A 12,281-nucleotide genomic window follows, 5' to 3' on the forward strand; every position below is an offset into this window, starting at 1 on the left:
AGATTATATGTCAGTAGACTTATTACAGCACATTGGATTTTCAACTCAGCCGTACTTACTTACATACAATACAAAGTATTACCTTTTATCCTGATTATGAGGGAGGAAAGTACATTTGCTCAAATTAAATCACCAACAGTCGTCTTTGATCATTGCAAGGACATTGGATATTATTTTGGAATTTAAATGGAATAGTTTCTCAGTATGCAGTTTCCTAATTAATAACAAATACCATCTAATTACCCTCCATATGGCTGCATTATTAGCCATGGGTCATGCAATGCCAACTATGGTATCAATTATTCCCAACAATGATATCATGATGCTATAATGTTAGCAGGCTGAACTCTTGCACCAGACCAGAGGAAGAGCAGATGCTTCTCTGTGAACCATATGGGCAGTAGTCACATCAACAGTCACCAAGACACGGATGACTGAGGAAGTACAGAGAGGATCTGGACAGGGCAGGAAGAAGTTATCCCATCACTGAACAATTTTAAGATTATTACTCTACCTAAATGAGGTCACTTTTCTCTAACCTCTAAGTAAACCTTTTGCTTGGCTCCTAGTACCTCAGGGCCCATACAGAGTAAATTATCTAGTTGCTCTATGGAGTCCATCTATACGTTCAAACAGAAACCCTTTCATTCCTTTTGTCCACTTTGGTCCATTCTCAACATATTTTAGTGATTGTTTTACATTTTTACATTTTAGTCATTTAGCAGACGCTCTTATCCAGAGCGACTTACAGTTAGTGAGTGCATACATTTTCATACTGGCCCCCTGTGGGAAACGAACCCACAACCTTGGCGTTGCAAGCGCCATGCTCTACCAACTGAGCTACAGTCTTATTCTGCTCTACTGATGTTTTTCTAAATGCAGTGACTGCACAAAATGTTGTGACCTTGGATGGGAATCCTAACAGCTAGTAAATCAATGGATAGATAAGCATTGCAAGATGCTCCAAGAATCCTTCGTTTGGAAAAGGTTCTGAAAGCAATTTGTTTCTTAAGAAATGGGTTCCAGCTTGATTTGATAAAGCTCCATCTTTAGAACATGAGCTGAAAGAGATTTCAGAAAGAAAGAGCGTGCGAGAGCGACAGCGACAGTTGTATGATTAAAGACATTTTACATTTTAGTCATTTAGCAGACGCTCTTATCCAGAGCGACTTACAGTTAGTGAGTGCATACATTTTCATACAACAGACATGTGTTTTTGCTTCAATCGCATAAGCACAAGGTAAGAGGTTGCCCTCTCCCCGCTGTGAAATGGCCTTTTGAGAGCGGACATAATATTATAATCACTAGTATAATCTAACGATATGCATGATGTTAGCCCCTATGCAAACAGCTTCAGTCAGCATTCATTTAAACACTTTCCTCTGGTTATTTATCAAGTTAAATAGAACATCACATCTGTAGTTGAGATGAATAAACCAATGTGTTTTAAATGTATTTTCATTACTGTTACTGGGGCGGCCATCTTGTAAATAGCCTACATTCCAGTTTCATGAGTTTATTATGAGAGGCCCTTTGTTTCAATCCATAACAGATTAAATCAACATAAAACTGCTATCAAATAAATAGCCTGGCCACTGATTAATGGGAAGTTCATGACTGGTTTGATTTGTCAGTGATGCAGAGAGAGGCCATATTGGCTAGAGTTTAGAAGCCACTATTTTTAACAAGTTTGTGTTTACTTACATACAGATGTTGAGGCCTGCATGTTTCTAATAGTAGCTGTAATTCAGCTGTTTGGAAGGAGATCTATTAACCCTACCAGTCCGAGACCCCAGCAAAAATCAGCTTTTCATTTATTTATCTGACTTTCATTTATATTTGCAGCAATTATATTTAGCCTCACGGACAACCAGGGCTACCAGTAGAACACAAAACAATTTGACATAAACAGTTGCATTCATGAGTTTTATTGGTAATAAGGTCTGCCAAAGCAAAAACCTGATAAAAATGAATTTATATGAATGATGTAAGTACAGAAATTGTTTTGCTCACTGGAAAATGAATATCCAACTAGTCAGTGACAATTGTGTGGAGTTTGTGACAGCAAGTTTGTGAGCTTATTACAGTATTATAGACACTATGTCCTGGTTCTACATATGATATTATTTTTAGAAAAACCCCTTACCTGCTAATGACTCTTTTGAGCATCATAGAGCAAAACACGTTACATGTGCATGTGCATGAGGTTTGTAGCTCAAACCATTTGGACTCAGCCCCCGTTCATCATACAGACTTATGGTTGGTATCTACGGATGCAGAAGAAATAAACAAAGTCCAAAACGCGCCGGCGTCACGTGGGTCTGTGGGAGTTAATGACGTGTATAAAGGTCAGAACGCTATCACCCTTAGGTTTAAGACCAATAACTGAAGTTATGTAATGTAAACTATGGAGGGAACAGGAAATGTGGGACATTGACTTCCAATTATGTAATGTTATGCATTAGTATTGTAGGATACATTACAAAAGCAGTAGCTGGTAACACAATATTGAGCTAAACTGAGGACATGTGGATCTAAAGATTAAGTGTGAATATCAAGTTAGAGTTGTGACGTGTGATAGGCGCATAATTACTTCAAGAAGGACACTTTGATCTCAATGCCAAACTTCAGAGACTGTCAAAACAAATGGTCCATGCAGTCAAATTGAATGGGTCAACATGAGGGACTAGGCTATAACCCACAGTGATTTAAATGCCTTGGCCGATAAAACAGAACAGTGAGAGAAACAATCAAATAAAAAAACACTGTTCTGCTTTATAAGTACTGAAGATTACATTTTTGTAACACGTTTTGTAGCATTTTTATGGTTGTGTCTGGACTGCATTTGAAAAGAGAACAGTTTTGACACTCAGAGAGAGAGAGAGAGAGAGAGAGAGAGAGAGAGAGAGAGAGAGAGAGAGAGAGAGAGAGAGAGAGAGAGAGAGAGAGAGAGAGAGAGAGAGAGAGAGAGAGAGAAAACATAAACGTCTCGGCAATTCTTACATCAGATCTACTGCCACCCAGTGGACACTATGTGAAGTTACCAGGAACCTTGATTAATACTGTAGGACAATACATTATGACAACACTGAGAGTCAGCATGAATCAGCAGAAAATGTATATTACCATGTCTGTCCCTAAAAATAGATTTTGGCTTAGTGAGCATAGACCCTGATACTAATGGAAAGCATCATTGCCAAAGGCACTTGTATTACATAGACATCATAATCTTTCATCCAACCTGCCAGGAGAAGCCTGTATATTGAGGCTAAAAACCCACTGCTGTGATCAGCCACTGTATAACAAGGCATGATTAAGTAAAGTGATACAAATCAACAGCATGCTTTGCAATCAGTGTTATTATGAGAAGAATAGAATGCAACTGTTCTCAGAGGGAGCAGCTGTTGTGATTCCCAGCAGCACTTTATCGCTGTGAGAGAGACAGAGTATGTACTGCATGCCTCCACAGACCCCTGGCTGGGTCTCAGTCTGTGGATGACCTTGGCTGGTCACATACATTGGGGAGGAGAGGTGGATGGGAGGAAGGAGAGGAGGAGAAGGATGGAGACTCCGGCACGTCGTACTTAGCCGTGGGTCCGGCTGGAGGTAGACACTAAACTTGACTGGGTCCTTCTCACTGGGCACAGACGTCAATTTAACGTTTATTCCATGTTGGTTCAACGTCATTTCATTTAAATGACGTGGAAACAACGTTGATTCAACAAGTGTGTGCCCAGTGGGTTTTCTCTTCTAAAACGTACCTATGCCAAGGGCATTATTCAAGTTTGTTTATATATTATCTCACTTCTATGCTTAAAACTGTTGTGTCAAGTTCATACCCACATTCCCAAAAAAAAAAAAATAAAAATATATATATATATATAAAACTAGACCAATTGAGGTCTTGTTGCTAGGACACTCCAGCTGTAATGTCCTAGACAACTGAACTTTTACCTTTCCTCTTATTTGAAACCACAAATCAGCCCTTGAAGACTGCCGACACAGTGCCAAACCCTAGCAGTTATTCAACATTAGGGCCCAGAACTTATTATTCTCTGTGTGTTTTGGATGGGATGCAGCCAGAAATCTAGTTTTTCCATTTCCTCCTTTTAGATCATTTCAATTCTGAATGAGCTTATGTAATGATCTTGCGTCACAGGAAAAAATAAAGCATAGTCATAACTGGATACATCTGGTCACTGGCCTGACCGTAGAGCTCAGCTTGGCAACAGTACAATTAGGGCGTGAAGTAACAGATTTAACGAACCCTTTTATAACCTTTCAGATGCAGCAGGTTCCCACTCGAAACACACCATTCCCGTAAGTACATGTGCTTGGTCAAGCATTTGTGTGAGGCTGAAGCCTGGGACTGTTGTGCTTGAGCCAAGTGTGAGGATATGCTTTGAATTAGAGCTACAGGGTGTTACAGTAAATGTATGCACTTGTTTGGCTGATGCCATTATGATTTGAATGGGACTCATTTTGCACTATCCTTCTGTGTGTGTATGCTGATGCGTCCACGTTATTCAGTCATTCAGCCCTGAGTCATGGGGATGAGTGATAATATAAAGAGCAATCATCTTTAAAGCACCCTCCCCCACCCTTGTTTACTGACCCACAGCTCACACAATCATCCTTCTATTTGGTTTGTCTCCCATGAGCCATGCAGAGAGAAGCTAGAGGGAGCTTAGTGACACACAGTGCAACACTGCCCACTCCTGGCTGCTCCATGGCTCAGCTCCGAGCTCTGGCCGGAGATTATACAAGTTCTAGAAAAGTCCAAAGCCACAGGGCATTTTATGGGAGTGAATCACAGTGCTAACATCACCGCTAGGTCCTGTATAAATACCTAGCGGCGGACAGCCTCACTGCGCTTCATCCGCTCTGAAGAGGCAAGATCCACAGGGAGGTGAGTGGTCCTTGGCTGCCTGGAAAATTGTGTCTCATGTTTCAGGGTACCAGCACTGTGTGCAGATGCCTTTTGCTGCATATTAGGATAGGGTTATCGTTGGAATGCTAGATTTCTCTTTCGAATTCTACCTGGGGCTCAAGCTTTTATTGTACCATAGGTTGTTTATTATTATCAATATGTTTAACTCTTGACCTTGCAGAAATGTTGCACAGTGATGGGACTGTATTTCCTGATTCTTACTCATGGGTGACCTCTAGTATCAACACTGCTGCATCTGCCTGGAAATGACCCAGATATGTACTGAGTATATCAAAATATTTTAAGGCTGCAAGCTTTATCCAATTTGCTATAAAGAGTGTACACATTTGGATAATTCAGTTCAACATCTTTTGCTCAAAGGCACAAATTCACTCTGAGTTATAGAGAATTGTTATTGAGTTGATATTCTAGCTGCGCAGGGCAAGTTTGTGTGAGATGGACAGAGCAGAGAGTAATCAAATCTGGACGCTGCAATTCTCTGACCCCATTTTTTTCCCTGTTAGGAGGTTATTAACATGTGCAAATCCCTTCTAATACAGGACTCAGTCCATCTGTGTGATGGACCAGAATTCTGTGTTCTACTTTTGAGTTCTATAATTAGAGTTCCGACATACCATTGAATATCTGGTGCCAAAATTGGAAGGATGCGTCATTTTTTCTCCAAATGAAGAGGACTTTTGTTTCTCAATGATTCAGTGTTTTCTTGTAAATTGCACAGTGAGTGTTAAATACACAAGGGATTATAGGGCTGCCTGGAATAATCACAGAGATTAGTGGAGAAGGATTTGTTTGTTTCTGTTCCACTCCAACAGGAGGAACGTACAAACGTTTATCTGTCAGATAAATGTCTCCTAATCCTCACATTGTATCCATGTCTACAGGGCTCGTCTGACTCTAATGTCTGTACCTTTATTAACACAATTTGAAAAGTATCAAACGTGACAAAGGTATATGATGTAATGCAGATTAAACGCACTGCATCCTTTGAATAACATTTGCTAACGTTAGCAAAAGGTTTTAAGTTATGCTGTGTCACACTTAGGGTTGCAAAGGGAGGGCATATTACTGGAAACTTCAGAAGTTTACCAGTAAACTACCAGAATTTTGGTATCTTTCAAGTATTTTATGTAATCTATCACAAGACATCTAGTGGCCTTTTGGGTACTTCTATCTCTGGCCTTCTGTGTGGCCTTCGCACATGTAAAATATATGAAATAATTAAATAAGATGATATTCAAATAAAAAATGTAATGACAAAGCTGTAAAACATTATCTTTAATATAAACCATCAACTTAGTAAATACCATTGGTGTTTAATATGAGGGTTTCAGCATGAAATATCCTTTATATATTTATTTTTTTCACACTTATTTATTTTACTATGTCAGTATGTATTTGTATTACCAAAGTTACGATAGATTGCCATAGATTTTCTCTTAATTACCAAAATTACTGAAGATTCTGGTAACTTTGCAACCCTAGTCACACTATTATTATTGTTAGATGTGCAACATTACCCTCTAGTGGGTATAATCAACATCACAACAACACCAAAGTCAGACGTGGACTATGAGGTCATTTTGCAGTGCTTTTCCTGAGGCGTAATCATTACATCCAAAATACCCTCAGCCCCAAGTAGCTTCCATAGACTTTCCCCCCCATAAATGTATTAGATCTAGATTTGCCAGTGACATTGTATCATATCTGTTTTTCAGGTTTGTACTGCATCAGTCACTTGGTATATGATAAACAGTAAGGATGAAAGTCTTTGGGTCAATAGTGGGCCTCGCCCTGCTCCTTGTCTCTGCTCAGTGTCTGCTGCCTCCATCCAAGGACGATCTAAGCCGTAAGTCATCTGAGAACTAAGTATTTTTTAAATACTGATGCGGGATGTTCTGTGAATATTGAGTCCATTGGAGTCACTGTGGAGATTTATTTTTAAGCAACAATTCTTATTGGCAGAGATTTCCCTCCTTGGGATGAAGTACCTGGACAAGCAGATAGAGAATGCTATCAGTGGGGTGAAGGAGATGAAGACCATGATGGAGAGGTCTGGAGAGGACCACGAGAAGTTCCTGAGTGCCTTGGAGAAAACTACACAGCAAAAAGAGGTACAGTGCATTTGAGCATCATACTGGACATGTTGAGCTTTTGTCACTATTTTGGCCAAAAATAAGTCAGTGATCAACTTGCACATTGTGTAAGCAATTCATCACCTAATACAGGTTCCTGGGTGAGTGATTACAGTAGTTCCAAACCACTGACCCTGTTGCTGTGCTTGTTTGTCAGGATGCTCTGAAGGCAGCTCAGGAGATGGAAACTAAGCTGAGTGAGGAGCAGGAGGTGTGTAATGGCACCATGCAGTCTCTGTGGGAGGAGTGCAAGCCCTGCCTGAAGAACACCTGTATCAAGTACTACTCCAGGACCTGCAGTAGTGGCGCCGGACTGGTCGGGAGACAGGTACCGCCTCAACTACACAGAACTATCATCAATCAATCTCCACATTGGTTTGCAATTGTAGCTCAAATATGTTTTGTGAGCAAGACTTACACAGGGACATGCAGTACAGCTGATCAATGTGCTTAAGCTATTATTATACAATCCTTCCAAATAAAATAGGTCACTGTTGTACTAGCTGCTTTGTCCTGTCTTCTCTCAGCTGGAGGAGGTTCTGAACAGGACCTCTCCATTCTCCATCTGGATCAATGGGGAGAACATGGATGTTCTGGAGCGGGAGGACCAGGAGCAGAGCTGGAGGTTCCAGAACCTGGAGGAGCGCTACTCGAAGGTGGCCGATGGGGTGGACAGCATCTTCATGGACAGCATGAGGGTGTTTGACCACATGCGCTCCCTCAACCCTCCCATGTTCCCCAGCCCTTTCCGCATGCCCAGCATCTGGGGTCAGGGTGAGAGGGCCAATGAGAGAGCAGAGAGGGCAAAGGCAGGCGAGGTGCACTCCCGTGTGGTCAGGTCCCCTCTGCAGGACCCAGACTTCCATGGGTTCCACAACATGTTCGCTCCCATGATGGACATGGCCTGGAATATCTTTGGCTCCATGGGGCCTGTCATGGACACAGATGCTAACTTTGACATCAACCCCTCAGAGGGTATGCCTCAGTCCTAATTAAACAATTGTTATTAGACCATAATATGTTGTGAAGATTCACATAAAATTACCTTTGGGTCTTTTTTTCCACAGATGGGAGTGTGAATGAGGATGTTGTTGTGACAAAGCCTTCCGGTATGACCTGCAGAGAGATACGTCGCAATTCTGCTGGCTGCATTAAACTGCGAGGAGAGTGTGAAAAATGTGTAGCGATCCAGGATATTGGTAAAGCCCTTCAGATTTGTTTGTCTTTTCTCTTTTGCAACATTCACATAACCCAATATCTTCATAACTCAGAGGTCAGAACAGGTCTGAACAAAAGCAAGCAGGATTATCCTTGGCACTGACATCATAGGGAGTAGCATTCATCATGCAACATGCACTGGCTTGTACACCTACATTTTCAAGTCTCTATGATACCACAAAGCCATGCCTTGGCTGAGTCAAGTACAACAAGTTGCTATTACATCACACCAGAAGTTGCTGACATAGGGCTAAAGGGACACCAGCGAACCTGTTGACTATTTAGTTGTGTATTACATGAAGTGCTGTTCTCTCGTTCAGACTGCTCGGGGAAGAAGCCTCTGGCTGGTCCTCTGAAGGAGGAGCTGGAGCAGGCCCTGGCCATGGCTGAGAAGTTCACCCAGGAGTACAGCAGGCAGCTGAGGAGGTTTGAGGAGCAGATGTCAAACACCTCCAGCCTGCTGGACCTGTTCAGCAAGCAGTTTGGCTGGGTGTCTGCCCTGGCAAACAACACCGACAGCAAGGATGGAATCTTCAAGATCGAAACAGTGAGACTCCATAGTCTGCATGGGGTTTCTATTACCAAGTATCTTACATCGTACCCATTTCTTTGTATCATGGTCTTATGAATAGACGTATGTTTAATTGTCTTCATCTCCTCCAAGGTCATGTCCAAGGACACGGAGGACCCTGAAAACCCAGGGGACACCAACGTGTCTGTGCAGCTGTTTGACACCCCTGCCATGACCTTCAGTGTGCCTGGAGACATTCCCTGGAACGACCCTAAGTTCTCAGAGGTGGTGGCACAGGAGGCCCTTGACCGCTACAAACAGACCACTGTGTGAGTGCTGCTCTGTTACTGGACAAATAATATTGCAAATCAAACCAGGCTTTATTTTAAAAAATGTGTTCAACTGCACCATGAGACAATGACAAGAAATGTATTTTAACTTACTTTATTCCCTCTCCAGAGTCGTGAAGTAGACATCGGAGGGCACCCCACCGTGCATCGCTAGTCAAAGCAGAATGTTCAGGATAATTTCACAAGTCAACTATAAGAGAAGAGAATAGAAGTAAAACCTATGTCCTCATCATTGTTGATATTACAAGTTATTGTATTGCTATATGTTCTGTGTAACTAGAGTTCATCCTGCTGTAAAAACCTAACTATAAAAGGCGCACCAAGTTCTGTTGTCGTGAGGAGAAAGAAGAATATAGTACTAATGTTACCCTTGACTAAAACCTGCTCACTGCTCCTCGTTTCAAGTGAATTGCTACTTTTCCTTTTGTATTTGTGCTCTTCTGCACAGCAGCTTACTACCAAGCAATACACATAAACAAATGACCTGACAAAAACACCACCACTTTCTCTGATAATTTTTTATGGTAGATCAGCTTTAATATTGTGGCTTCCATCAATGTAATTGTCTGCATCATTTCCAATCCCCCATATCTTTTTTTGTAAATATACAGTACCAGTCAAAAGTTTGGACACACCTACTCATTCAAGGGTTTTTCTTTATTTTTACTATTTTCTACATTGTAGAATAATAGTGAAGACATCAAAACTATGAAATAACACATATGGAATCACATAGTAAACAAAAAAGTGTTAAACAAATCAAAATATATTTTATATTTGAGATTCTTCAAATAGCCACCCTTTGCCTTGATGACAGCTTTGCACACTCTTGGCATTCTCTCAACCAGCTTCATGAGGTAGTCACCTGGTATGCATTTCAATTAACAGGTGTGCCTTTCCTTCTTAATGCGTTTGAGCCAATCAGTTGTGTTGTGACAAGGTAGGGGTGGTATACAGAAGATAGCCCTATTTGGTAAAAGACCAAGTCCATTTTATGGCAAGAACAGCTCAAATAAGCAAAGAGAAACGACAGTCCATCATTACTTTAAGACAGCCTTATTCTAAAATTTTTTTTTTTTTTTATATCCTCAGCAATCAACATATAATATCCCATAACGACAAAGCGAAAACAGTTTTTTAGAAATGTTTGCAAATGTCTTAAAAATAAAAAACATAAGTATTCAGACCCTTCCCTATCAGACTCGAAATTGAGCTCCGCTGCATCATGTTTCCACTGATCATCCTTGAGATGTTTCTACAACTTGATTGGAGTCCACCTGTGGTAAATTCAATTGATTGGACATGATTTGGAAAGGCACACACCTGTCTATATAAGGTCCCACAGTTGACAGTGCATGTCAGAGCAAAAACCAAGCCATGAGGTCGAACAAATTGTCCGTAGAGCTCCGAGACAGGATTGTGTCGAGGCACAGATCTGGGGAAAGGTACAAAAAAAGGTCTGCAGCATTGAAGGTCCCCAAGAACACAGTGGCCTCCATCATTCTTAAATGGAAGAAGTTTGGAACCACCAAGACTCTGCCTAGAGCTGCCCGCCCGGCCAAACTGAGCAATCAGGGGAGAAGGGCCTTGATCAGGGAGGTGATGGTCACTCTGACAGAGCTCTGGAGTTCCTCTGTGGAGATGGGAGAAACTTCCAGGACAACCATCTCTGCAGCACTCCACCAATCAGGCCTTTATGGTAGATTGGCCAGACGGAAGCCACTCCTCAGTAAAAGGCCAAAAGGCACCTAAAGACTCTCAGACCATGAGAAACAAGATTCTCTGGTCTGATGAAACCAAGATTGAACTATTTTGCCTAAATGCCAAGCGTCACGTCTGGAGGAAACCTGGCACCATCCCTACGGTGAAGCATGGTGGTGGCAGCATCATGCTGTGGGGATGTTTTTCTGCGTTAGGGACTGAGAGACTGGTCGGGATCAAAGCAAAGATGTACAGAGCAAAGTACAGAGATCCTTGAGCGCTCAGGACCTCAGACAGGACAATGACCCTAAGCAGACAGTGCAGGAGTGGCTTCAGGACAAGTCTCTGAATTTCCTTGAGTGGCCCAGCAAGAGCCCGGACTTGAACCCAATTGAACATCTCTGGAGACCTAAAAATAGATGTGCCAAGAGTGTGCAAAGCTGTCAAGGCAAAGGGTAGCTACTTAGAAGAATCTCAAATATATTTTGATTTGTTTAACACTTTTTTGGTTGCTACACGATTCCATGTGTTATTTCATAGTTTTGAGGTCTTCACTATTATTCTACAATGTAGAAAATAGTAAAAATAAAGAAAAACCCTTGAATCAGTAGGTGTCCAAACCTTTGACTGGTACTGTATACATATTGTATATGTGTATATATATTTATTTTTTCTCCCCTATCCCTACCACCCTTCCCCTAATTGGAGTAAACTAATGGACAACAACACTTAGGCTTATACTTCTAGCTTATACATACTATATACATTTTACTTGAGAAATGTTACATCAGAGGAGAAGTTATCTTGGATGTCAGACTGGAATGCATAAATTGATATCAAGTGTTAAAATGTAGCAATACACATGTTTGTAAGTTCTTCCTTGTGACTGCCTGAGTCAAATCAGCAATAAAAAAAAGAAGAGTACTGGAAAAAGGCTGTTAAAATATTGTGCCATTTTTATTTTGTGTAAAAATCACACAGCTGCTAGTTCATTCTGCAGATACATCCATGCAGTTAAACATCTATGATCACACAGCCATAATATAAGCAATTAAATAGAATATTTGCTGTTAATCAGCAATTAATGCAAATGTACATATGAGATCAAAAGGTGTGTATCATATACAATATACAACATACCCCTTATACAGTACATCAACCTGAACAGCAGGGAAAAGAAGGCTCAACTTGGTTCAATACAGGGAGAATAGATTACAGCGGAAACCTGAACGCCAGGAGTAAGGCTTTTGAGGACAGGTTAAGAAAACACAGGAAGTTCCAGGAAAACAAAAATAGACCGTTATACAAGGTGTAAGTACCAACACAAATGTCAGACTAGGTAAGATACAGTATACAGGTAGAAATCAAGTGGTTTGTATTTAAGCGCCGTCTTCATACTAGATAAGAGCATGAACAAC

At 41.1% G+C, this 12,281-nt stretch overlaps 1 protein-coding gene across 1 annotated transcript; it reads left to right on the forward strand.

Annotated features, from left to right (window-relative positions):
* The first annotated feature begins 4,731 nt into the window (after window positions 1-4,731).
* On the forward strand, window positions 4,732-9,658 carry LOC121552216 (clusterin-like). The gene is made up of 9 exons (XM_041864961.2): window positions 4,732-4,909; window positions 6,667-6,797; window positions 6,914-7,062; window positions 7,241-7,411; window positions 7,611-8,058; window positions 8,151-8,282; window positions 8,622-8,848; window positions 8,966-9,141; window positions 9,272-9,658. The coding sequence occupies exons 2-9, from the start codon at window positions 6,710-6,712 to the stop codon at window positions 9,282-9,284; spliced, it is 1,404 nt and encodes a 467-aa protein (XP_041720895.1). The 5' UTR covers window positions 4,732-4,909; window positions 6,667-6,709; the 3' UTR covers window positions 9,285-9,658.
* Window positions 9,659-12,281: the final 2,623 nt, after the last annotated feature.

The sequence above is a fragment of the Coregonus clupeaformis genome, chromosome 36 (genome assembly GCF_020615455.1).
Source record: "Coregonus clupeaformis isolate EN_2021a chromosome 36, ASM2061545v1, whole genome shotgun sequence".
Classification (NCBI taxonomy): domain Eukaryota; kingdom Metazoa; phylum Chordata; class Actinopteri; order Salmoniformes; family Salmonidae; genus Coregonus; species Coregonus clupeaformis.